The sequence below is a fragment of the Panicum virgatum genome, chromosome 3N (assembly GCF_016808335.1).
Source record: "Panicum virgatum strain AP13 chromosome 3N, P.virgatum_v5, whole genome shotgun sequence".
Classification (NCBI taxonomy): Eukaryota; Viridiplantae; Streptophyta; class Magnoliopsida; order Poales; family Poaceae; genus Panicum; species Panicum virgatum.
Genome location: NC_053147.1, coordinates 57,573,897 through 57,599,711, shown reverse-complemented (window position 1 = coordinate 57,599,711; position 25,815 = coordinate 57,573,897). Strand labels below are relative to the sequence as shown.

The window sequence follows — 25,815 nt, the reverse complement described above, 5'->3', positions numbered from 1 at the left end:
ATTCCCTTTGATGGTTATATCATGTTCTGATGGCTCATTCAGTTGAGCATTGATGTCGGGAATCTTCTTTGCAGCAAGAGTGCCTCTTGTCATCACTACATTGTTCCCAAAAATATTATTAGAGATAGAACCAAATTGCATTGGTGATTTAATTGGCTCCTTGCAACGAATCACAGACTCACTAGCAGCAGCAAAAGTAGGAATATTCACATCATTCTCTCCCTCTTGAAGCAAAGACGTCCTCGGCTTTGAGGTAATTGCAGCAACCTTTTTCTTCACTTTCACAGAAGGAAAAATGTCAGCCTTAATAGCACTAACCGGCATCGGTTTGAGCACATGATGAACTCCCTTGTGCACAAACAAATAATTATTGGAACGACCACCATGAGTAGCATCAAGATCAAACCGCCATGGTCTACCTAACAATAAATGACATGCACTCATCGGCACCACATTGCAGTCCACAGAGTCAACATAATTTCCCACTGAAAATTTTATTCTAGCTCTGTGAGTAATTTTCAGCGTGCCGCTTTGATTCATTCATTGCATGTAGCGAGGCATAGGAAGGCGCCATGTAGATAAAGATAAGGCTTGAACAACATCTGAGCTAACTACATTAGTGAAACTGACACCATTAAATATGAGTTTGCATACCTTATCCTTAATAGAGCATTCCGACTCAAATATGCTAGAGCGCTGCCCTTTCACATTAGCAACTGTGCCATCACACTGGACCTCCTGTGCCATCATAGACAAACCATCTGAGACATCGTTAGTATCATCAACTTTAATTTCAGATTTAGTATCACAAGGAGAAGCACTAGAATCCAGCCCGGATGCAAAAGAAAAATCATCACTCTCATATACAATTGGCGCTTCAACCACAAGCACTTCAATCTTCTGCAACAACTGAGAATCTTCATTTTGTATTGCTTTCGAGCTAACAAGTGACATGGTAGCAAAAGCTTTTTGGGTAACAGCTGCAGCAACCTTTTTAATGGCATCAGAAGAATAAACAAATCGTTGGCGGAGCAAAAACTTCATATCTTCCCATGTCCGACAAGGGTCATCCACATCAAGCCACCATTGCAAAACATCTTTAACAAATGTCTCTTCGGCATAATACATCTTGACAACTGAGCTAAATCCACGGCCCGCAAAGAAATTCTCCATGGCACCTTGCCAAGCAAAGTATTCACTAGGACTTGTTGCGAGAGATAGCTGTGGCATAAATTTCATCTTATTGAGCAAATAAAGTTGATCCATCACAGATCAATAGCAAAAATTTCAAAAGTACCGTGAACAACCTGTCTCTGAATACCAACTGATAAGTACACGCCGACGGTGCCTTTAATTTGGTCCAATCTTTCACGGTACTAGCGACAGCAAATACTATCACTGAGTATTTATTAACTACTAAAACACTAGGACGTGTTAATGCCTCACAATTGCAATTCCTCTTCCAAATAACTAGCAGATCGTCACTTGCAAAGGATTGCAACTAGTAGAAAGCAATAATATTAATTTAATCTCACCACCCAGGCAGCTTCTCAAATGACTAAACAAATAATTTGCTGGGCAAAGAACAGCAGCGGGACTCAATTTCCCAAGTTGAGTAGCAATCGCAGTATCACAATTCACAAATTAGTATCAAACTCGATCTCTTGGCAACAGTAGATAGAATATCGACTCAAGTGTTCAGATATATTTAAAAGAGGGAATTGACATGCGAACCAGATAGATCAACACGGCAATACCCCAAGGCCTTCCTCCACCCGTGATGCTTCAGATCACGATCAGAAGAACAGGATTTCCATAGGAAAACCAGACGAGCACAGATTGATGATCAACCTGCTCACGCCCTTCGCGATCCAGGGCTGGATCAACTTCAATTCTTGATAATAGATGGGATCACCATCTAGGGTTCCAGCCGAGAGCGACAGCGGCTCGACAGGAGAAGTCCACGATGAAGTCCACGATGAAAACAAAAGTCAATCTCCCCCAATACAAGGGACATGGCCCTGGTCATATGGCACGCAGGCCAGACCTGACATAACCGGACTCAAGTCTGACTCAGAACTAATAGAGGCCAAAGCGACCCAGACTCAAAGTTAAACTCCTGAACAAGCTTCACGTGTAGAAGTAATAAACTAATATAGAAAGGATAAATATCACGTCGTGTGACCTCCACCAGTATGCAACCATGTCCATTAGACATATTATAAAATAATCCGGCCAGTGCTAATCACGCCAACTTCTTGGTATTTTTTTCTCCTCATTTTTGAGCAGCACCGCACCATTAAAAATGATATTTGATGATAGACAAGAAGAAGCAAATTTTGCTCTGTTCCCGCTATGTTCCAAATCAAAATGAATAGCACCAAATTGAAGGACAGGACAATTCAGATAACTATTGTCTGTCTTACTTTAGATAACACAAGAATTCGGAGTAGAAATAATATGAGGAGTTATGGGCTCATCATTTGGTTTCCAATACCAGGGAACAACTGATTCATCAAGATACTCAGAGGAAGAGATCTCGGATGAAGAAGTGTTTAGTCGAGTCCAGCGACTGTTAAGGAATGTAAAGAAAGTATCTATTGTTCCTGATACTTTTTTTGCTGCAAATCCTCCGAAACAGGTACTGATAAGAGTAGTCAATCTTGTAATTGTCGAATACTTTACCTTGGTGTGATCTTGATAGAATTTTATGCCTTTTGTAGGAGGACGTGGAGCGTTTTAAAAGTAGTCCTCCGTTGCCAGGCATAAAATTGTCCTTTTTCTTTCTCCTTGCGCTCTTATACTGTCCATCATGTCCTAGAATATCTGACCTTGGTTGTGCAGACGAAGAGGCGGCTGGGGAGAAGAGTGATAGGGAACACAGCCCTGTTCCAAGCGCAGACACCCAGGCTAGGCATCCGAAGGGTGCGCGGTCGGTGGTGAGGAAGCGTAGCAGCTCCTCGCAAGCTACCAGCAACATGTAAGTAGTCAATTAATTACAATCGAGTACTTTACGCAGTTTGTCGATATGCAAATGTAAATCCTTTGCTTCTTCAAGTCCGGCGGCTAAGGTGCCACGGACTACAACATCTGGGGATGATGCTGTGGTGGGTCGAACCGTCAAAGAGGACTGAGACTACTCGACCGGCGAGTAGTTCTTCTGTACATGATGCCCGGGACACGGGTAGCAAGGCCGTCATTGTGAGGCCGACCGAAAAGTTTGGTGCAAGGAAGCTTGCCTTGACGAGGGCCCCTACGTAAGTTTCTCGAAACTTGTAATTGTAGGGTTGTCTTTATATTGAGTACCTTTTAACTGAATTGTCTTTTCAGTGACTCACTCCTATAGACTAGAGGGGAAACTGAAGGTAATTCAGCCCCCAAGTCGGGAGTGGAGAAGCCCCCGAGCACTCCGAAAATGAGTGCTCACGAGGCGGAGGAGATGGCAGATGCCATGCTTCGGAATTCTCCACTACCAGAAGCTGGGAGGAGCGATGAAAGGCTCCCGGAGGGCAGTGGAAGCGACAAGCTTCCAGACGAAGGGGGCGACGAGAAGCTTCCTGAGGAGGAAGGCGGTGAGAAGCAACCTGAGGAAACCCCTACAGGTAAATTTAAAATGCCTTGTACTTTGATGAAGTACTTTTTATTTCCTCTTAGTTTTGGTTTTGTGAACCAAGTTTTTCCTCTAAATTCCCATGATAAAGGGGATATTGTAGAGAAACATGTAGATGTGCCAGAAAAGGCGGTCTCCCTGGTGCAGGTGACTATTTCCCAGGTTTCATCGGGAAGTATCGTGCCACAAGAGAAGGTGAAGCTTGCTTACAAGCTATTGAGGGTAAGTAATCGAACATATCGAATACTTTTTATAGATCGAGTAGTGTGTACTGATCCTTTTGTTTTATATTTCTTGGCAGGAGGTGTTAGAGCAAGAGGCTAGCCAGCCCCAGGACAATTCAGAGCTAAATGCTCTGAGAGAGCGAGTAAAAACACTCTCGTCCGAGAAGGCTTCTCTTTACGAGAAAATCAAGAAACTCTCTAAAGCCAAGAAAGGTTAGTCTTTAGCATTTGTGATGCAGTCGACTAGATTGGTCTGCCTGGTGTTTATAAGTTCTTCTTTCAAACGAGTACACAATTTGCTCAAAATCGTTAAAGATTGAGGAAAGCCTAGTACTGGATCTAAAGATTCTTATGTACCAAAATGCAGATGAAATCGAGAAGCTCAAGAAGATCAAAGAGGACTCTGATCGGGAGGCGGTGACAGCTCTTAAGCAACTCAAAGACCTGTCTGAATCTCGGGACTTGATGCAGCAAGAGCTTGTAGAGCTAAGGGATGTGAGGGATGCTGCTCAAGACGTGGCAAGGCTTATGGAGATCCCAGAGGGGAGTGAAGACAAACCGCTCACCTTGGCGGGGAAGCTTCGAAAAGTACCCGAGAGCTTTGAAAAGTACGTCTCCACAACCACCCGATAGTATGTGGGACACGTACTCGGGTTGGTGAAGTCCTAGGCCACGTACTCCACTCGATCCGCTTGGGCAAGGCGCGAAGGCTGATTGTATTGATGATCAGTTCAATCAGTATCTGCAAGAAACTTCCGCTGTTGTAGACAAGATAGTGGAGACTTTGAACAAGTCCGGGTCTCCTTGAACTGCTCGAGAAATTTTTTTTGGCGTGTGGGCCACAAGTACTTTTGTACAAATATTTAATATTTGTGTAATGTCGGGTACTTGTTTTATGGTAGGATTATGCAATCCTTTTGTTTGTCAACTAATTAATACTCGAAAGGCATGAGTTCTAGCAGCATCGCGCCTACTCAATCTTAATAGTGAATACAAAAAGTTGTATTCATAGGTGCCTCAAGAGGCGGAGTATTCTCGAGTAGAGTCGAGTTATATGGTTCCAATCAGAACTCTAGTGCTGACCGATTAGGATTGAATCCCGCAGAATTAACCAAGTGGGAAAAGCACTTTGCGAGAGGGTATTTTAAGCTGTAGCTTAATGCAGATTTTTTTTGAAAAGAAATGCGTCGGTTAGAGTGGTGCTCTTATGGTCTTGATTGTTAAATCAAACGGAGAACTCTTTTCGAGTACTTGGAGAGTTAGGAGCTTGGAGGATGTTCTTTGATATATAGGTGAACAGGAGACTCTTGACAACTACTCAAAGTACCAAGGGACAACAGAACACTTTTGGTATCTCAAGCAAGCGAGTAACACCCGTCAAGTACTCGAGGCAAAAAGTTCCGTAGTTGAAACTCCCTTAGTGGTCCAAGCAAGCAGGAGACTCGTGTCAACCTATTTAGGGTACCAAGAACTTGTTTTATGTTCCTTGGAATAGCTTTCACAGTTGACCGGTTAAGATAGACCTTATGTGGTCACCAAAGTGGGAAAAACTTTTGTGAAAATATCCCCAAACTACTCGATCCAGCGAGTAGCATGTCCTATATCAGGACTGGATTGATTTCTAAAATAGACCTGTTAGGATGAACTCCGTCGAGTTATCGAAGACGAAAATATTTTAGAAATATCCCAAACTTACTCGAGCAGGGTGAGTAAGGTGTCCTACCCAAGGACTGGAGTAATTTCTAAGATAGATCTGTTAGGATGAACCCCATCGAGTTACCCAAGACGAAACCATCTTAAAAATATCCAAAACCTACTCGAGCCAGCAAGTATGGTGTCCTAACCAAGGACTGGAGTAATTCCTAGGACAAGTCTGTTAGGGTGAACCTCGTTAGGTTACCCAAGATGAAAATGTCGAAAGAATGTCCAAAACCTACTCGAGCCAGCGAGTAGGGTGTCCTAACCAAGGACTAGAGTAACTTCTTAGGACAGGTTTGTTAGGATGAACCCCGTCGGGTTACCCAAGACGAAAATGTCAAAAGAGTACTCGAGGTAAACCATAAAAAACTACTCGGTTGCTGCTTTAGTGCTGAGCAGAGTTCCCAGAGTAGTATAAGTGATGGGGTGTAGGTCACATGAGCGAGAGCAAAGTAGTCGATTTATGAGATAATCAACTTTTATTGAAAACTTGTCGAAATTACAGTAATTATAAAGTGACGGACTATGACTCTTAATACCTACCCCTTGCTCGTGTACATGAGCAATGGTTTACACAACTGAATAAATTATTCGTGGGTAAACTTAATCGATACAACAGTCGACTAGATTTTGGGTAAAGTCTCCTTTACCAGTGGTGCCCCGAGGGCTTTGCGGAGTGACTTGCACTCGAAGATCGTGTGAGAGCTCTTTGGGTGCATGAAACACTTGCGTAGGAGCGTTTTGTTGATCTTGTCTCCGCCAAGAGATGTTTCTCCATGGTGTTGGGTACGAGGCTTACCCTGAGGAAGGGTACTTGCCGGCTTGCGTTTCTTGAAGGATGCGGAAACATGTGCCGGAATGCGGTAGTTGGAAGAAGGGCTATATGCCTCGATTTCCTCACGCTCCTTTCTCCTTGAGATGATGACGTTGCATGCGTCACGACCAATGTTGATCACATTGTGGAGGTTGCTGTTAGAGTAGTCGTAGTTGTCGCCCTGCTGTTCTTGCTGACAGTTGGCGAGGCGCTGACGCCTAAACGCCCTCTTCTGGTTAAGCAGGCGACGATGCTCGTAGAGATCTTCTGCTGCGTGCTGATCCTCTAGTGGGACAGTAACTGTTACTGCTGGAGGAGGTGCAGGCAGGTATTGCTTGGTAGCAGCTTGAGTTTCTGTGACATTTGGGGGAGTAGTTTCCATGTTGTCGGAAAGATACTCGTCGAAGTCATCAGAATTGTAGTCGTCAAGATTGAGACGCTCCGTGGAGTCATCCTCTAGTTCATGAACTTCAGAGATGCGAACCATGAGGATTTCACGGCAAAGATCTTGAATTTCTTGGTCTTGTTTGCTTGAAGATGGGTCTAGTGGAGTGCTCTGCTGGAAGGGAAGATCTATTGGCTAAGAGCCGAAGGCGTTAGGATCTTGTGTCTCCTTCAAGCACGCTGTCCGTCCTTGCGGCGTTGCATATATGACCAAGTTTGGGAGGGAGTCCTGATCGGACTTGGAATTCTTAGTCGAGTTGGATTCGACTTCCTTGCTGTACTGGATTAGGTCGTCCAGTTCGTGCTCCGAGTTAGAAGAGTACTCGGAGTCGGAATCGGTTAAGCCACCGATTTTTGAATATGTGTGCTTTGGGTGAGCGAGAAGTGGAATGCCCATCTCTACGCGGAGGGCGTTCTCGTTCATCCAATGTAGCCATGATTGCGCGGGAGTCAATCCTTCAGGCTCCTTGATCCAGAGTCTGTCGAAAATCGATTTGCTAGATTGTTCTGGAACTTTGGATTTTCCCTTTTTGAGCTTGGCCAATTCCCAAAGGGCGTCAGCATTCTGGGGAGGATGGGCCATGGAGTTCATAAACAAGTTGATGTTGTCTGACCAGTCTTCGAGGTCATCGAATGGTTTGAAGTTGTCGAGGCTGTTCATGAATTGATCAAAATCCTGATTGAACAAGGAATCAAAGGTATCAGTTGGTTCAAAAATCCGACTGTGAGCAGGTTTCGGTGAAGTGTTCTGAGGTTTCCTGGAGGAAGACGGTCCCACCCAAACAAGCCGGGGGTTTGTCTTTCCAGATCCCTTGCAGATTCCTCCTCCCGATCTCTGCTTTTTGTTTTGCAGAGTGCCTTCAGCTATCTTAATGCAGTCGATGAGTGTAGAGTCTACTCGATCGATCCCAGAGTATATGTCGCCCAACCGTTCTAGTGGTGGGCTCGATGCTTCTGGATTCTGCTGTGGTTTAGATGAGCCAAGAGCGGATTCTGCAAGTTTAATGCATCCCTCTATTGATCGTAAAACTCGATCTACTCCATCGAGTAGTTCTGAGTTGTCGATCTTGGGGCGTTTCATTGACTTGAGATAAGTCAGACATTTTCTGAGGGTTTCAGAAGAGTGAAGTTTTTCGGAGTCAGAATTTGAATCAAACTCGACTGACTCGAGGATTCGAGTTGGAGTTGACACGTTTTTTGAAGTGTCCAAACTGAGCTCGAGTAGAGTTCTTTTTCCGTCGAAGTCTGCGATCTCGCAGATGTCGGCGGGTTGGAGGATGGCTTTCGATTTAGGCGAGTTGGGCGTGGCAAGGTGGCTGGAGAAGCCACCCGATCCATCAGCCGTGCAAGTCTAGGAACCGAAAACGAGAGTTGTGCCCTTAGGCACGTTGTTTGCGTCGATTGATCCGGCCATCGAATTCGCCGATGAACTCGCCGAATCCCCTACCTGGCGCACCAGCTGTCGGTGTTTACCGCCAATCCTGCTCAGGGATACCCTTATAAGTAAGGTTTGTAGGTAGGGATCGACTGCTCTAGAACACGATGGTGCATGGAACACAAAGATTTAGACAGGTTCGGGCGAGTTGCGTAATACCCTACGTCCTGTGGGGTGGTTTGTATTGCCTTAGGTGTTGATGTTTTGAGGGGGTCCCTGCCCACCCTTATATATCCAGAGGGACAGGGTTACATGGAAAGTCCTAACCGAGTACAGTTGGAGTCCTACTACAACACAATCGGGTAGTTTTCTTTGTACTGCAGCTAGTTCTACACCTATTCGGGTAGTTACAAGAGAGGTAAGGTACATCCATGAGCTATCCCTTACTCTAGAACATCCTATGCCTATAAGCAGTCCCGCTGCCCCGGGTCTGACAGGATCCGGGGTTGCTGGGGGTGGCGGTGGTGGGGGCAGGAATCGACCAGCGGTGGGTGGTGGTGTGGGGGGGGGGGGGGCAGCGCGGCGGAACGCCGGCGGTCGGTCCAGGTCCCGGGCGGGGGGTGGGGGTGGGTAGCGCCGGAGAGGTTAGGGGAGGGCGGGGATGCGCCAATGGTGGTTGGTGGGTGGATGGCGCGGCGGCGAGAGCCGCCGGCCGGAGTGGAGGACGAAGGGGCAGGGGCGGAGGACGCGGGCGAGGTGAAGAAGATAAACAGTTTGCGTGCGATGGGATTGGAGGAAATCGCTTAAAGCGATAAATAGACACCCCCATGTAGCACGCCATGTGGGCCGCCTCCTGCGCCTGCGAAAGCACCAGCCCCCGTCGCGCACGATCTCTCTCCGATCCCGTGTACGACATGCATCGTGCGTGTTGCCTTCTCCACCCGCATTCTGCGAAATTTCCAGCCGGCACCACGATCTCGATCGGTCTCTGCCCTCGCCCTGCTACCACATCCTCGCCGCGCGCAACCTCCTGCTCCTCGACCAGCTAGCCGAGTCGTCTGGTGGTGCGTCTTGCTGTGCCTGTCGCGCTCCTTGACGTTGTCTGGTAGTGCCCTAAAAGTGCTCCGTCCATCTTGTTACTATGCGTTGGTCCCTCGATCCTTCCCCACATCGCCAGCTCCAAGTCTTCTTCTCCACCGTCGGCTAGCCGCTAGCAAGGAACTTCACAGATCTTGGGCTAGCGCCTGCCATTATATTGCTATGGGGTCCGTCTGCACTACTACAATTCTGGATTTTGCGAGGCACTTAAAAAAGACCTCTGAGACGGACATAAAAAATAAATGCCTCTGTGAATGGCTGCGATTAACTGAGGCGGTCATATTTTATTTATAGAGGCGGTTACGAAAAAACGCATCAGTTAATCGATTAACTGAGGCAGACATTTTAAAATAAACACCTCTGTTAATAACGATTAACCGAGGCGGTTGTTTTAAGGTGTCCGCCTCTGTTAATCGATTAACTGAGACGGTTATGCTATGAAGTCCGCCTCAGAAAAAACAGGCCCAACCCCGTTGGCCCAAAAAGCCCAATTGCAAGCACGCGCGCGCGCGCGCACACACACACACACACACACACACACACACACACATATATATATATATATATATATATATATATATATATATATATATATATATATATATAGAGTTAGGGTTTAGACTCATTTCTCTCCCTCTCCCTCTCTCCAGTCTCCACCCGCCGCTGCTCCATTCATTCCTCCCCGCCGCTCTACTCGCAAGCGCCGCTGGCAAGGAACTCATGGACCTCTCCCTCAGGTGGCCTCCGTCGCGGCCGTGGGCGGTGGCCTCCGGCGGCCGGCGGCTCGTCCCGAAGCCGACCGCGCGCGCCCCGCGGATCTGGCTGACGCCGACCCGCGCGCCGCCCCTCCCTCTCCTCCACGCAAGCCGCCCCTCGCTCTCCAAGTGGCGGATCCGGAGGCCGCGCTCAGCAGGCGGCGACGGCGGGCCGGGGGCGGCAACCGTGCTCAGTAGGCGGCGGCCGCGCGGCGGCCGGCCGGTGGCGGCGCGGCGACGGCCGGGGCGGCGGGAGGCGGTCGGTCTCAGATGGGCTTTGGAGGGTTTTTCTTTTTTTATTTCTTTATTTGATTAACAGAGGCGTGCACACAAACACCTTTGAAAATCCTGATTTTCAGTGACCCTAGCTCAGAGGTGTTTCCAAAAAACACCTCTGAAAATCAAATATGCACGCCTCAGAAAAGATGTTTTGTAGTAGTGCTGGCCACGATAGACAACCCCATCGACCTTTACCGCCTTCACCGCCCTCACAGAAGCAGAGTCAGCGTGGGGGCAAGGGGGCTCATACTACCTACCCCAGGAACTCCATTAGAGACAAAGAGGAAGGAGGAGGAGAGAGAAGAAAGAAGGAAGAAAAGGGAGGAAGAGGAAGGAGCCCCCTAGGTATTGGGCTAACTCCGCCACTGCGCCCTCATCCCTGCTTTCCACTTTATCTATTACCCTTGCCCTTGCGTGAGATCGAACCAGTTCAAGCCCTAGGGCCAAATTGAACCAAGGGGCCGGGCTCCCATTGCATGCCTGACCCATACCCAGTGCTCACCTTCCTTCCCTAAGAGCATCTCCAAGAGTGCCCAAAAAACACTCCCAAAAAGAAGTTTTGGGTAAAAAGCTAAAAACCAATGCTCCAACAGTGGCCCAATCCGTTGCTCAATTTTTTGGCTCAGCCCAAAACAAGCCCTCTGCTGAGCCAGATATCCGCTGAAGCTAGCATCTCCAGCAGTTTGGTAAATCGAGTTGTCATCTTTGATTTTTGGCAAAAACATTAAAAATACTCCTCCAATAGTTTGGCAAAAGACTTGGCAATTTTTGGCAACTTGAGAAAAACCAGCCTCCAGCGCGTAAATATACGCGTGCGGCGCGCGGTTGGCATCGTGATTTCTAGTCAGGTGGGAGGGTGAAAAAAGAAATAAATAACAGAGAAGGGTTCCTGATTTAAGTTTTCAAGAGGTGAAAGGGCATAAATATAATTTTATTTCTCTATCAGGGTTCCTGATGTAGATCTGAATTTGGCAAGTGAATTATGCCAAACTGTTGGAGATAAACTCTTTTTTTTACTTGGCATATCTTTTTAAAAATTAGCAAAATATAAGATATGCCAAGTAAAATATAACAAACTTGAAGATCTCTTACTCCCAATCCCAAAATTTTCCGCTGATGCCCACCATTTCTCTATTCCCGCGAGCCTCTCGGCGCGTTTTCTCTCCCCAATCGCGCCATTTTTCTGCAGCGGCGCTTCTTCATCCTGCTAATCCAGCCGCCGCCTCCCCTCGATCGCACCTTCCAGGGCATGTTGGGCTAGCAGCGCGGCAGCGCCATCTCCCATCTGTCTACTGCGCCCCTCCGTACCTCCATCCAGATTGCAGGATCTTCGGCGTCGACGAAGCAGGCACCCGCCCGTCCAGCGTCGGATCCATTCTGTCTTTGCGGCGGCTCCCCTCCGACCAGTAACGAGCCCTCTGGATTGCCTCCCCCGACGACTCCGGGTGAGAATCAGCCGGTTCCTGTACGCATGATCCATTCTGTCTTTGCTTCGATTTGCATCCTCTTACTAGATGATGAACTTTCGTGGTATAACATTTGCGTCCTGTCCGTCCAGCGCCGGATCCATTATGTCTTTGCTTCGATTTGCATCCTGCTGCTAGATGCTGAACTTCCGTGGTTTCAAACTGCTCTTGGTCGTCACGGGCCTCGCACTTGCGCCCTTGGCTGCTTCGACGGGGTTGCGTAGCTGCTACGTCCTACCTATGCCGGAGCTCACGACATCTGCAGGATTACGATGGAGCTAGGGCTGAGGAGGCGTGATCTGTTTGGTCAAGGTATGAGGCGGCGATGGAGTTGTTTTGGGAAAACATACAGGCAGTTTTTATTAAATCTTCCGTGAGATAAATAAAAAACCAGGGCCCACCTCATGATGATGTGTCACCATTTAAATTTGTTTTGGGAGAGTACTTTTGGGAACTGTTGGGAGATGTGTTTTTTTTCACTCCCAATAATTTTTGGCAAGGTCCAATAACTAGAATTTTTGGACTCTATTTTTTGGGCACTCTTGGAGGGGATCCCCTCTTGGAGATGCTCTAACATCTCGCTTCAAATCTTAGTGCCGTGCAGCCACTATCCCCCCCCCCTTTTTTTTTTTGGTCTTCCTTGCTAATCCCGAATTCCCGATTTCTGAATGACGAATGGATACATTAATTTGACCCTTTCTAGTTGTCTCAAAGGAGGAAGAAGCTGTTCCCGGAAGTAGTGGAAGGGCCCCAAACGAGCAAAAAAAGAAAAAACAGAGAGAGAAAACAGAATAAGCTTAGGGAAAGCCATTTGTTGCCAGGTTTCCACAAGATATGAAGAAGGATGGAGCCCTTATGCCAATGTCGAAGTGGGCCAAAGATCATGTGGCCCAGGAAATACCATGTTGCTCCCACGAAGTGGCCCAAAGACGCTCTGGGCTCTCCTGCAAGCGCTTTTATTTGGAGTCCATGTTTAACTGAGATATATATAGACGAATAAATAGGCAATAATACAACCTAAAAAATAAATGGATATAAATAAAAAGACATTACTCTTTGAACCATGGCAATTTTCATCCTGATAGTAGTGTCATTAACTGTCCACGATCAAAACCAGCAACCAGCCATGCCTTCTCGAAAGGGAAAAAATATATATATGTAAACCCAACATATCTATTACAGTACTACACTTTGACTAAAGTTCACATTCAGCCTGTTCAAAACCATGGCAATTTCCATCCTAACTGTGACATCGACGGTCATTTTGCCATGGTTAATAATTTCTTCTGGAAAACGAATAGTCAAAAACACATTTTAACAATATACGACTTGATCAACATATCTTGTCAAGCAAATAACTCAGATCTCGCATGGTTAGAGCATCTCCAAGAGTTTGCCATATTTTACTTGGCATATCTTGTGTTTTGCCAACTTCTAAAAAGATATGCCAAGTAAAAAAAATTTATCTCCAACAGTTTGGCATAATTCACTTGCTAAATCCAGATCTAACTTACATCAGGAACCCTGAGAGAGAAACAAAATTATATTTATACCCTTCCACCTCTTGAAAACTTAAATCAGAAACCCTTCTCTGTTATTTATTTCTTTTTTCACCCTCCCACCTGACTAGAAATCACGATGCCAACCACGCGCCGCGCGCGTATATTTAGGCGCTGGAGGCTGGTTTTTCCCAAGTTGTCAAAAATTGCCAAGTTTTTTGCCAAACTGTTGAAGTAGTATTTTTAACGTTTTTGTCAAAAATCAAAAATGGCAACTCGATTTGCCAAACTGTTGGAGATGCTGTTGTCTTCATGTGTATGGCAAGATATCCAACCAGCACTGAACATTTCCTGCCCTTCCACAGAAAGCAACGGACCGAACAGACCAACTGAAGCCGATGAGAACAAAATCAGGAGCTTTATTCCCGACACGTCCTAGTACAACTCCTATTCATGCTTTTTCTTGCAAATCTTACTGCCGTGCTTCCTATGACTGCATGGTAAATTCTGGGGGGCCTGGGAAAATAGCAGCATGAAGTGACAACTGACAAGAAGCAATAAAATGCTTCATCTTTAGTTTTGCGCCACAGCTATAGATTCAGGAAGGGAGAATTGGATCCCGTGCTCTCCATTATTGTGCAGAAGAACGGTTGGTGATGGTGCTCATCAGATCAGGTTACAAGGACCGCGTGCAGAAATTCTGGAGACAGCCATCCAGTAAGTAAAAGAGACAATCTTTAATGTGAGCATATGTTGCTTGAAATCTGCATTACAAATCAATTCCTGATGTATTTCCACCCTGAGTTCACCCATCATTGGGTCTACGTGTCAATCTTGTTCATATGGAATCCACAAGTTTATAACAGAAATTATTTGCAGCTAACTATAGCAACGTCACCAGGGAATTTAAGTAATAGCTTTTCTACTGGTTGTATCATGTTCCCATCTTTTGTTCTAAAAGCCAAGGTTCCACTTTGCTAATAATGCTAACTACAGCATCGGTGCTGCTGTCGCACGATTCCACGAGTAGCAACAGTACAGTCCCAGATTGCATTTATCACGACAATTGACTCAGATTCTTGGAGCATCAGTTCCAATGGTGTTTTGTCCAGAGGGGTCTAATCAGAGGCTGGAAACCATCATTTTAATTAGTTGCCCAATCGGAAGCTAGCGACAGCGAACAAAATCGTTTGTAAATCCCCAAGACCAGTAATAAATCCCACTCCTAGTTAGCTAAGCGTGTCCGATTCTCCATAATCCAATGAACGTACGGTGTATGTTTCATTACCAGGACCATGATGGATTGGTGGTGGCATTCGATCTGCTAAGGCTACAGCTAGTGTATAAATACCTGGGTTGAGGATGAGGGAGGTACCAAGCAAGGGGGAACTGCCATCAGCTGGTTCCTACCAAGGATAACCACCACCGCATCTTGTTAACCTCTGCAGCCTGAGTCAATGGGCCGCCATGCACTTGCGAAATCGACAGCTCTCCTCCGGTAACTAGTCATCCACTCTGAACCTGCAACGACAAACCAACAGTGATCAGATAGATGTTCAATCTGGTTCCTTCCAGTTTGATGCTCTTCGAGCATGGCTGGACATTGACGTTAGATCTCATATTATACTGAAAAGACTTGAATAGCCACATGCAAAATCATTTCAGCTCTTTGAAGTAACTGCTTAAATTGATATTTGCAGGGCAGTTAAGAGCAAGCAGAGCACTAACCTCGTGAGGCGACTGGAGCCTGCAGAAGTGCGGTCAGCAGAAACATCATTGTGGGTGCCACACCCAAGGACAGGGATATACTACCCCAAGGGCTTTGAATGGGTCATGGAGGATGTCCCCAGCGGCGCAGCTTCATTCCGGCAGTCATACTGGTTCAGGACTGGGGAGGCAGAGTCAGCTAGCTCTACCACATCGAAGAACGATGCTGCTTCCCTTGACCATCCATTTGGTTAAATGTATGAGGCTTTGCTGTGGAAGAATAACTGAAAGACAGCTCCGTGTTCCAGAGAGAGAAAAAAAACACAGTTGTGCAGCCATCACCATCAAGCCAGGTCCATGGATGCTATGGAATACTACTTATCAGTTGTTATGATACCAGTTTGCAGTAGCCACATCCACCAACAGATCACGAACAATGTCTGCCTTTCTTTTACCTTTTTCTTTCTAACATTCTGCTGGTTCTACCTAAATCAAACAAGCCCTTAACTGTACCTTTGCAACATTCTGGAGTAGCAGTGCTTTTTTTAAGCTTATCCTACTAATTGTCCTAAAAATACTTTTTAAGCTTTGTTTCTCAAACTGCCAAGGGAGAAGCAAGCATAGAAGGTCATAATACTGATGCTTTAAGAAAATTTATATTCAATAAGATTATGCATATATCCAAACTAGCATATCTAGATATGATAGCTGTACAACATAATAAATATCTGGGCAACTCACAAAAGTAATTCGACCATTAAAAGTAAATGTATAGCATGTAGGCCTAGTACTAGGGTCATTCCTTCCTAATTGAAATTTCGATCCATTAACATCATTCTGGTTACAACAGAAATGAAAATAAGTGTAGCATAACATTGCTACCAAAGAACAGGCAGGTATGTAATTAAACTGCAATTCAGAGGACACATAGAACACGTCTCTGCGAACTATATGGTGGCAGGTATACTAGCCATAAGGACGAGACTTTTCAGCAATCTCCGGTGAAACAACTTTTGGTGCATCATCTCCATCAGCCTTCTTCTGAAATTCAATGCCCTGAAACTGGACTCTTGACGATCGATACTGACAACCATAAGCATTGCCAAAGCCCCATCCTAGCCCAAGGCCAACTCCGCAACCCCCACCTATTAAACAAGAGAAATTGTAGCCCACTAACAAGTAAATATAAGTGATAAGAATAACACAGAAATTGAGAAGATCAAAAGTAGTACCAATGCCCAAGCCGAACATGTTAAGAGGCATTCCTGTGGTAGAAAAGCAAACCAAAAGCATGTCATTTCTTGCTCATGGATGGACATTATCATTGAATACTACTCCCTCCCGTAATCCAGTTAAAAACAAATGACATTGTGGGTTGTCTTAAGTCAACCATTCTACTTTGGTTGCATGTTACTTTTTATATATTGAATTTCTATATTTGGAAATGTCACAAGCAGATTTGTCCCATAACGTAGCTTCATAAAAGTATAATATTTTACGTTTTTAAATAATTTGTAACAAAAGGTAATAGACAAAGTTGTGTTTTGGAGACCATGTCGATGTCCAAAAAATTGTGTTACTGAGGTATGATGGTATCCGCTGTTCAGAAATAATTATAGGAGAATACTCACAAAAGCAATGTTCAGACGTGGCAAAATGTAATTTAATAAGAGCCTGTTGGTCAGGTGAAATGGTTTCAGATTATTTTGCAACTGTCCCGGAACCAATCCGTGTGCGCAATGTTAGTTATGCATCAGGATTCAGGAAGTCCATAACCTCTTTTGTAGCAACCTACGAGACAAACAGACACTAACCAAGTCGCATGTACCAGTGTACCACCATGAATCAAGCATCACTCTGCCCTAACCCCTAATCATCAAACCAGAGACAAGGCATCGCTAAGTTAGGCTACTGATGAGTTAAGACTGAACTGAAGAAGCTCCAGCCTGTTCTATAATTTCATAGCCATTTGTACCGCTGAAACGGCGGAAAGTACACCCAAGATTACAGCAGCACGCAGAGAATAGAACCTCAAACAAGGACCTAGGCACCTAGCGAGTTCAATTCGCCAAGTTAAAATTTTTAATCCTCACCCTGACGCCCCCGACTTCAGGGGGAAAAAAAGAATAACAGACTAATCGTTACCCAGGGGGAAAAAGCGCAATCAGTGACGCGACGAAAGGGCAGGCTCTCACCTCCGAAGCCCCACCCGACGCCGAACCCGCAGCCGACGCCGAACCCTGCACCGAATCGGAGAGAAAGAGAACGAATTAACAGACCTAACGAGGAACGAGAATCAAAAGCAACTGCGAGATCCGGTACTCAATGCCTGAAAGGATGGGGTGTCTGGGGTCGCTCACCGATCCCAATCCCGGGGCCAGTGAACGTGCTGACCACCATGGCTCGCTCCCTCCCGCTCCCGCGTCCGTGTGGATGGATGAGAGAGAGAACAGGAGGAGGAAGCCAAGCGGAAAGGCGAACCCAACACACCCACCAGCTCCACTCCAGGCCAGTGGGGAAGACGAGGTGACGTCAGCGACAAAACGGACCGGGCCGTATACATGGGCTTTTCCCGTCTCTTTGGGCTGAGCCCACCTTCCTGGCGAGCACTACGTAGGCCCATAGCAAAACCACCACCTGAATTCCTAAAAAAGAACCCGCCTGCTGACTAGTGGGACCAGATAATGTGGACCCACCGGTCAGTGTGACAGTGACCCAGCTGGTCCCACTCCAACCCGTTAACCCTTGTCTCGCACGTTGGAAAGCAAGCGGATAAGCCTCTTTCCGGCGCGCGCTCGTGGCGATCTTGGGCCGTCCGATCCGCCGCGTCCTCCATCGGACGGCCCAAACGGGCCCACCCGGCCTACTAGCCCGCGCCCCGCCCCGCCCCGCCCCCGGCCGAGGCACCTCGCCACCGCGAAACCTTATCCCCAAAACCACACGGATAAACCCTAGCGCTCCGGCGATGTCGGCGGCGGCGGCGGCCATCCGCTCCGGCGAGATCCTCGCGTACCCCGTCGCGCTGCGGCGGACGCCTCTGTCGGTGTCGGTGCGGGTGCGGGGCGCGCCGGCCGCGAGGGCGGCCGTGGCGATGGTGCGGGCGGAGGCGACGGCCGAGGGGGTCGGGAAGGCCAAGGGGGCGGGGGCGGGGGCGGGGAAGAAGAGGCCGGCGAGCGGGATCACGAAGCCCAAGCCGATCTCGCCGGAGCTGCGCGAGTTCGTCGGCGGCGCGGCGGAGCTGCCCCGGACCGAGGCCATCAAGCTCGTCTGGGCGCACATCAAGGGCAACAACCTGCAGGTCCTTTCGATCACTCTCATCTCTCCTGTACGTATTCACTCTTGTGATGTGTGGTAGCACCGTGACGCTGCGCTACTGGGACTCGGTATGTTTGGGTATCAAATTTTGAGCTGCAATGTGTTTAGTTTCCCTGAATTGATTGAGTCGGTAGGTGAAGGAATTTGAGACTGAGGACATGTTGCATGCTCGTGCTGTTTTGTATTCAGTACAGTGATCTCATTTGTGCTTTGCAAGAAAGGCTTTGTGCGTGTTACCTAGCGTAAAAATGTATTTTAGATTCTTTTTCGTGAATGGTGTGGCTCTGAAAGTTCTTTTTAAAAGATTTTCTAACTGAAGTGATGTGATGGCAAAAAAGACATTTAATAAAAAATAATGATACATTGGCAAAGAAAATTCACTACTGCTGATTTGCAATGCTTGTTTCCTCCTGTAGATTTTAGGATGTTAGCTGGGGGGCGCTGGGGGGGGGGGGTAATGGTGTCTGTGGGGAACACTGTATTGTTCGTGCAGCAGCGGTGGTAACTGGTAACTGCCATGCTTGTCACCATGGGCCAGTTTGTGCTTTCCCTGAGTTTAAATCTATGCTCTCAGTGATTCTGTTGCATTTGACTATGTCTTGTTTGTATTCCTGTTTGTTTTAACGGAATCATCCAAAGTACTGAACTTGGGATCCTTAATCAAGGGTACCTCGTTGGCTTGTGTCCCTGTGTTTGTTTAGGACTTTGGATTAGGAGTGGTCCAAGGGGCTGTTAAACATGCTGTGATTAATTAGATTGAGTGGTAACACGGTAGGGATGCAGGGTTTAAGTTTATACACTTGTCGAGATGTGTGGGTAAACTCCAGTTTGCATGAAGACTAAGACTGGATGGTGCTTCTCTATCATAAGCAGAAACAATTGCTAAACATCAGTGAGTTCATAAAGCATGCACCTATTGGGCCTTGGCCTCTATGGTGTCTAAAAGTGTGTGGCGTGCCCCAGCAGAAACCCAATCACTATGTCATGCCTACAATACAGATGACCCTGAAGCAATAGTTGTTTGGACCACAAACTCAGCTTGTTTTTGTTGGCACACTTTACCAGGACTTCACTGGACATTCTATTATATCCATCATTTTTTTCTCTCTGAAAATTTGTATTTCTTGAGCAATTAGAATAATCACCATTGGATCCAAATTTAGCAAATGTACTGCATTTTGCCATAGCATGACTACTGTGCATGTTCTATTCTGTGCATGTGTTATTGCAAACATTTTAGGTGCATCTTTATTGTAGCACTGAACATGTCATTATTATCACATTATGGAATTTTCTTGCCAAATAATTGATTGCTCTCTTTTGTTTCTGCAATCAGGATCCAAATAACAAGAAGATAATAATCTGTGATGACAAATTGAAGAAGATATTTGGAGGTCGTGATCGTGTTGGGTTCCTTGAAATCTCTGGACTGCTTAACCCCCACTTCCAGAAATGACAGGATTTTTGTAGATCACACTGTTTTGTTTTGTATTAGCTGTGGCTGTTGTATGGGTACATTTAGCTAAACCTGGTTTAAAGGCAAATGTGTTCCCTGACGACGCATGGTCATCTAATATTTGCCATTAATGGTGTGCTAGCTCTTCGTTACTCATTGTCCTTGATCATTCATGTTTATATCCTATTCACCTACCATGTTAGACCTGAGTGGTGGGTTATCACATTCATCTTTCATTATATTTGCCTCTTGGCCTGCCTTAGGTGACAGCTTGAAGCCAAACACTGGTCTATGATGACCAGGGTCTACAATATGGATCTCTATGATCCATTCACTTTGGCTTACCAATGATTGCACCACTAAACTAGCCATACTGGCCTATCATTTGGCACAAGAGAATGGAATATTAAAGATTTCTCTGCAGAAGCCCCTCATTCAGCTCAAGACCAAGACAAAGAATGTCTGTCTTCCTTTTGACGCCACCTGCGGCATCACATTCTGAAATTGGTAGTCTTTGACAATTTGGCGCAGGTCCCCCCTGTTCACTCTGTTTTAAACCTGTAAATGGATGTCACCCCAGCTTCCCATGCAGGATTACAAGACGTCCTTGAACCGGTGAGCTGCTTCACATGCTCCTGTCAGTGGTTTCCAACAGAAGTCATAGTGTTCCTACAAAGTATGCAGGGACCTGTTGTCTGTCGATGGTCTTACTTCAGCAGATTCGTGCATTCAGGTAACGTACCCACCAGCAATTTCATTTTCACGCCACTTACTCCTGCCCGTTATTTTTGTATAATTGAGAATCATCTGCCAAATCGCTTTTTCATGGTTTGTTCATTCGGAAAAGATTGCTTCAAGAGGGACCTGGAGAACATAATGTGCTGGTGATGGGTCGTCAGGAACCTGATATGACCTAGCCCGTCTATTTTTGCGGTAATGACGGCTTAGATTGGAAGGATAATTGTGCCCAATGAATCATGGAGTGTGGTTTGATGGTGAGATGTGAGCCGCTATAAAACTGATCATGTGGTGGACCAGAATGGCCCTTTTTATCACACTAAATAACCAATTAGTGTGTCGGTGATCAGAGCTAATGTTGGGTCAATTGCGGTCGCGTAGGGGCTGAATAAAGTTAGTGTAACCTTTTGATAGCGTTTGGCGTCCGAGAAGGACTGGTGACTGGCTCCTGGCTAAAGTCTGCCACGATCGATTTTATATATGCTTTTACAAGTATCAAGCTCTTTTTAGGTTGTTTTCTCGAAGTGCAGATGGCAGAGTATTTTTGTATTCATTCTGTTGATAAAGCATGTCCGACTGAGACAGTTTGTCGATCCAAAGTGAGTGTAGGACACAACCGGGGGGGGGGGTCCACCATTAGAATTTTTACCAACTGATGCTCTCGTGATTGTCCCTTTGCCCTGTACTGAGAATCAAAGTTTACATTAACTTGTAAGATTTTGCGTTTGGTCTGATTTAAAATCGGTTTTCACTTGAATTCGTCTTTCAGTCGGTGAAATCATGAATTCCGGATCTGCCAACTCCGACCTCAACATCTCAAAGTTTTATCGAACTTTCGCATTGTTCCTTTGATTACAAACCAAACAGACTCCTACCTTTTCTCGTACGGATGCTCCACATCTGGTTTTCTTTTGTTTTTTGTTGACAAGTTCAGAACTACCCATGGACGTACACTTTTGGAGGCCGTATGTAACGGTGCATCTGCATGTGTACGTGATAACTAGTGAGCCGTTCAGACTCATCGACTACAGCACGGAAGTACCAGTGCAAGAGAATGTAAAGGCTAAGTAGTGTCGGTACAGAAAATGCACTAAAATCCGGTGATGGTTATGGTTGTACGTCACCTAACGACGAAAGAAGCTCCAAACTATTGAGTTTGTCATGCAGGTTGAGTAGGTTGGGAAAATGCACCTAATAAACACTGACCAAGGAACTACTCAAACTTGCCTCTCAAAACCAAAAATAGTACGTGGCTAACCGATACATTGATTTGTTGTTGCTGTGCTTGGAACCCACTCCAGCACTTATCCCCTCTCCTTTTTTAATGTACTTATCTTTTCTTTCTGCTGAGAGCTTATCATGTAGGTTTATTAGCACATGATTTTCATAGAAGGTTGGAGTGAATGATGTGGGTAGTAATTTTGCATACTTTAGATAGAAGAGGGCCAAAGCCATATCCAGCTATTGAATTGCAATAATTTTAAGTGAGGATGAGGCCACAACCACAAACTAATAGTAAATGGCCACTTGTCATCTTCCAAACTAAATTCAAGAAAAAATTGTAGAGTGGGAATGCGCTAAGCTTTAGAATTCCTTTCCTCCAATCATATTTATTATGTGGGCACACATATATGAGTTTAGAGACCGCGTGGGGAGACAAAGGATAGTAGCATTTAAAATTCTAGATGATCATGTAAATGGTGCAAAATCATAACATAAAGATTTTATTAGTCTTGGAAAATTCTTTTCTTTACTTTTTATGTATAGTCCAGGTATCATATTAATCTGTCCCATGAGGAGGCGATAATAAATAGTAGGAGAACATTATTGTCTTGGTGAATTCACTTATAACTTTTTAACCCATTTGATCCCTTACACCAATATAAATGGATGCCCATCTCCAAATAGGAGGATTATTTATCTTTGAGGAAAGGGGATAAATCTACTTACTAATATACCACTACTCCAGGCAATATCACATCTTACTTAGAAAAGAGCAAATTTCTTGTATGCTATTAAAAATTTATCCATCCCCTTGTGTGCTACTAAAATCTACACTTCCTTTATATGCCATAATATGAAAGTTAAATTCCATCAATGCATTACCATCAATTCCGCAACAAAATCATTATTCAGGCTGTAACTGTCGTTCAACTAAGGTTAAAATATCATTGTTCCGGGGTTCGCTAGTTAACGGGCGACCGTGAGTTTTGGTCCGTACGGTCGATTTTCCAACCGTTTTTTTCCTTTTTTGCTAACATTTTGTTCTTTTGTGATAAAATTTTTTCTGAAAAAAATTTTCAAGGGAAAAAATCAAGAAGCGAGAAAAATTTAAAGGGAGAAAAATTTGAAAGAAAAAAATTTTAAGAAACAAACTTAAAAAAATGATGAGAAATTTTTTTACATTCAAAACAAAAAACTTAGATAATTTTTTTTTGCATCTAACACTAGAAAAAGTCTCGTGTAAAATTTTTTGCATAAAAAAAATCAGATGAAACATTTTTTAGAAAAATTTGCAACAAAAAAAAAGAAAAAAATCACTTACCGGCGGTCGCCGCACCACCTCCCCCGCGCCACTCCACCGCGGATCCGGCACCGCTGGGGAGCCAGCCGTCGGGCCGCTGGAGGTGCGGCGGCGGAGAGGGAGGGAGGCCGTGGAGGTGCGGCGGCGGATAGGGGAGGGAGACCACGGAGATGTGGCGGCGGATGGGGGTGGAAGACCGCGGAGATGCAGCGGCGGATGGGGGAGGGAGGCCGCGGAGGTGCGGCGGCGGAGGGGGAGGTTGGCTGCGGAGATGCGGCGGCGGAGGGGGAGGGAGACCGCGGAGATGCAGTGGCGAAGGAAAGGGAGGCCGCACAGGTGCGGCGGCGGAAGGGGGGAGGCCACGGCGCGGCGAATCCGAGCTGCCCTGCCGCCTCTCCCCGTCGCCGGAGGAAGGCGAAAAAAAGGAGGATGAGGAAGGGGGAAAGAGAAGGAAGAAGTGAGGAAAGAGAAGGAATGGAACGGTCGGATCGACCATGACTTGCAAAAGTCAAGTCACGGGCGACTGTAAACTCAGTATTGGGCATTGTTGCCCCTCCTTTCAGTGACTTTGGCCCACACATAGACCCTCGAATTCCCCACCGAGATACTCAGACATCCAAAATTCCAAATCGATCCCCTTTTGCCTTCGCCCATCCAAGATTGAGCACATCTTGAAAACCTAGCATGGAGGCAGCCGTGCGCCCGGGGCGGCTTGGGTGGGCGGCCTCGTCGGGTAGCGCAGCGGCGACTGGTGAGCACACCTCCATACCCTAAACCCCCTCACCCCCCTCTCTCTTCCCGTGCCCTTGGATTCGAGAACGGTGGCCGGAGCTGCTGCCGGCTCGAGCTCGAGCAGCTCAGCCATGGCGGATGAGAGAGACAGGAGCACGAGCACCTCTGTTTCCCCCGTGAGATTCTCTCTCCATTATTTCCTTGATACTACAAAACCCACCAGCGCAAGTGTAAGGTCCTGTTTGGAGAAGTAACCCAGGATTATTTTCTATACTATTCTTTAGCCCATAAAAATAACTCTCCATCAAAATAATCTTTGATCTGTTTGGATATAAGAGCTATTTGACATTAATCACTCTCCCAATTATTGGAGCCCATTATCTCTCTTGCTGCAGTCGACTCCACTCAAAATAACTCAAATATTCCCTCTTGCAGGATAGTTTTTGGACTGAGTTATTTCCAAATAGTCACAAAACAGGCCACCTGTTTGGCTCCCTATATGATTATTTGGGCTATTTGAGGGAGGAATAAAAAATAACTAATGAATCCAAACAGTGCCTAAGTCTGCAAAGCCGAAACACTATCTGCCCAACAATATTCACGTGCAGCTAATCCATTTTCCGTTTAATTAGTAGCGTAAAATTTTGTTTATATTCAGTAAAAAGAGAGAGATTATTAATGTCGGTGGCGCTTCAGACATTTTACCACTCAACCCAAATAATTAACTCAAAACAACTAGAATTGTCAAACACACGGTTTATTTGGACAACTGATTCTCCAGACATCTATCTTATCACAGAATCTTGCTTCTAAAAAAACGAGCTTCAGATAAGCGGAAGGGAAAACATGTTTCACGCTTCCTGAGCGACGGGATAGGAGTAGGTTTGAGAGAGAACTTCTAAGACTGTGTTTAGATTCCAAAACTTTACACCCAAAATATCACATCGAATATTTGGACACATACATAATTTGTAAACATCTGCTAATTATGGATTAAGTATAGATTAATTAGATTCATCTCGCGATTACGACCCATCCGTGCAAAATGTTCTATAAATAGATTTTATTTAATAGCAAGATTCTCTTTCAAATTTTTTTGACAAAATGATCTAAATACGGCCTAATTCTCTTGGTTGGGTTTGGACAGTGCCACTGCTATAGGCTATAACTACCCTTCTATCTGAATGTTAACATTTCATTCGCCGTATCTGCCAGTGGTATTGGAGTCAAAATGTTTCTGTTGTATTTACAAATAGATATTCTTATATTCTTTAAAATATTTATTACTGAATGCACGCAAACTGCCTTATAAATTTTATGGACTGATTTCTTGCAAACCACTAACAAAAAAAATATGTGGATTCATGGAAGTTGAATGCTTGTACAGGTGTTGAAGATACCAGAGACGACATTTAGCACCATGGAACAAACAGTACATGAGATCGTTCTTTAGGCCTTTTAGAAGTGCTTAGTGTTGACAGCCAAATTTGGCACCTGCCGAGGCTGACCGGTCTGGTCTGTACAGTCCGAGTAGAATTAGGTTTTTTGTAAAGAGTCCTCGTGTAATCCTACTCGTGAAGGGGTACGTCTTCCCCGGCCTATAAATATAAAGGCTAAGGCCGATTGAGATTTATTCCCAATCGAATCAATACAAAAATCACATTATTTTTTTATCTCTCAAATCCTAATCTTTTCCAACCCTAGATTGCTTTCTTCCTTCGTTTCGACGGCGTTTGAAGACGTTCTGAGTGGCCTGGCGACCTCAGAGCAACCCTACATTCACGAGCTCGGACGGGGTCCCTCCCGAGCTCGCTGTTCTAGGTTTCCGGCGACGCCCTGCTTGCACCGGTCAGACCGGTCGGCGGCACCGGTCAGACCGGTCTGCCCAAGGTTTCGCGGGTGTTGATCATTTTGACGATCGTCCGCGCGTTCTAGCGCATTCGAGTGTGTTGGCGCGATTCTGCATCAACATACTTTTTGGCGACTCCGCTGGGGAACAGGTTAATCTGGTTTTTAAAACCGATCTAATCTAACTTCTCCGGAAAGATGGGTACTCATGGTGAAATTCACAACGACAACGT

General features: G+C 45.7%; 3 protein-coding genes and 2 long non-coding RNA genes across 5 annotated transcripts; 3 read left to right on the top strand and 2 right to left on the bottom strand.

Moving 5' to 3' along the window:
- Positions 1–11,391: 11,391 nt before the first annotated feature.
- LOC120663486 lies at positions 11,392–12,288 on the top strand. Its single transcript, XR_005670521.1, has 2 exons — positions 11,392–11,742; positions 11,856–12,288. It is a non-coding gene; the product is annotated as an uncharacterized LOC120663486 (long non-coding RNA).
- Positions 12,289–13,979: 1,691 nt separating this feature from the next.
- Positions 13,980–15,136, bottom strand: LOC120666298. Its single transcript, XR_005671645.1, has 2 exons — positions 14,991–15,136; positions 13,980–14,783 (listed from the first exon to the last, which is right to left on the bottom strand). It is a non-coding gene; the product is annotated as an uncharacterized LOC120666298 (long non-coding RNA).
- LOC120666296 lies at positions 14,631–15,523 on the top strand. The gene is made up of 2 exons (XM_039946114.1): positions 14,631–14,760; positions 14,963–15,523. The coding sequence occupies exons 1-2, from the start codon at positions 14,720–14,722 to the stop codon at positions 15,222–15,224; spliced, it is 303 nt and encodes a 100-aa protein (XP_039802048.1). The 5' UTR covers positions 14,631–14,719; the 3' UTR covers positions 15,225–15,523.
- A 175-nt stretch (positions 15,524–15,698) lies between these two features.
- LOC120666297 (protein TRIGALACTOSYLDIACYLGLYCEROL 5, chloroplastic-like) lies at positions 15,699–17,486 on the bottom strand. The gene is made up of 4 exons (XM_039946116.1): positions 17,330–17,486; positions 17,165–17,209; positions 16,202–16,234; positions 15,699–16,114 (listed from the first exon to the last, which is right to left on the bottom strand). The coding sequence occupies exons 1-4, from the start codon at positions 17,367–17,369 to the stop codon at positions 15,936–15,938; spliced, it is 297 nt and encodes a 98-aa protein (XP_039802050.1). The 5' UTR covers positions 17,370–17,486; the 3' UTR covers positions 15,699–15,935.
- A 366-nt stretch (positions 17,487–17,852) lies between these two features.
- Positions 17,853–19,909, top strand: LOC120666295 (upstream activation factor subunit spp27-like). Its single transcript, XM_039946113.1, has 2 exons — positions 17,853–18,267; positions 19,621–19,909. The coding sequence occupies exons 1-2, from the start codon at positions 17,935–17,937 to the stop codon at positions 19,738–19,740; spliced, it is 453 nt and encodes a 150-aa protein (XP_039802047.1). The 5' UTR covers positions 17,853–17,934; the 3' UTR covers positions 19,741–19,909.
- Positions 19,910–25,815: the final 5,906 nt, after the last annotated feature.

Excerpts from the sequence above, each read along its gene's own strand:
- LOC120666297 (XM_039946116.1), bottom strand. The coding sequence starts at position 17,369 with ATGGTGGTCAGCACGTTCACTGGCCCCGGGATTGGGATCG. Across the intron at positions 17,210-17,329 it reads TGGCCCCGGGATTGGGATCG|GGTTCGGCGTCGGCTGCGGG; the intron begins GTGAGCGACCCC and ends GATTCGGTGCAG. Across the intron at positions 16,235-17,164 it reads CGTCGGGTGGGGCTTCGGAG|GAATGCCTCTTAACATGTTC; the intron begins GTGAGAGCCTGC and ends TTTCTACCACAG.
- LOC120666296 (XM_039946114.1), top strand. The coding sequence starts at position 14,720 with ATGGGCCGCCATGCACTTGCGAAATCGACAGCTCTCCTCCG. Across the intron at positions 14,761-14,962 it reads AAATCGACAGCTCTCCTCCG|GGCAGTTAAGAGCAAGCAGA; the intron begins GTAACTAGTCAT and ends TGATATTTGCAG.
- LOC120666295 (XM_039946113.1), top strand. The coding sequence starts at position 17,935 with ATGTCGGCGGCGGCGGCGGCCATCCGCTCCGGCGAGATCCTCGCGTAC. Across the intron at positions 18,268-19,620 it reads TCAAGGGCAACAACCTGCAG|GATCCAAATAACAAGAAGAT; the intron begins GTCCTTTCGATC and ends TTCTGCAATCAG.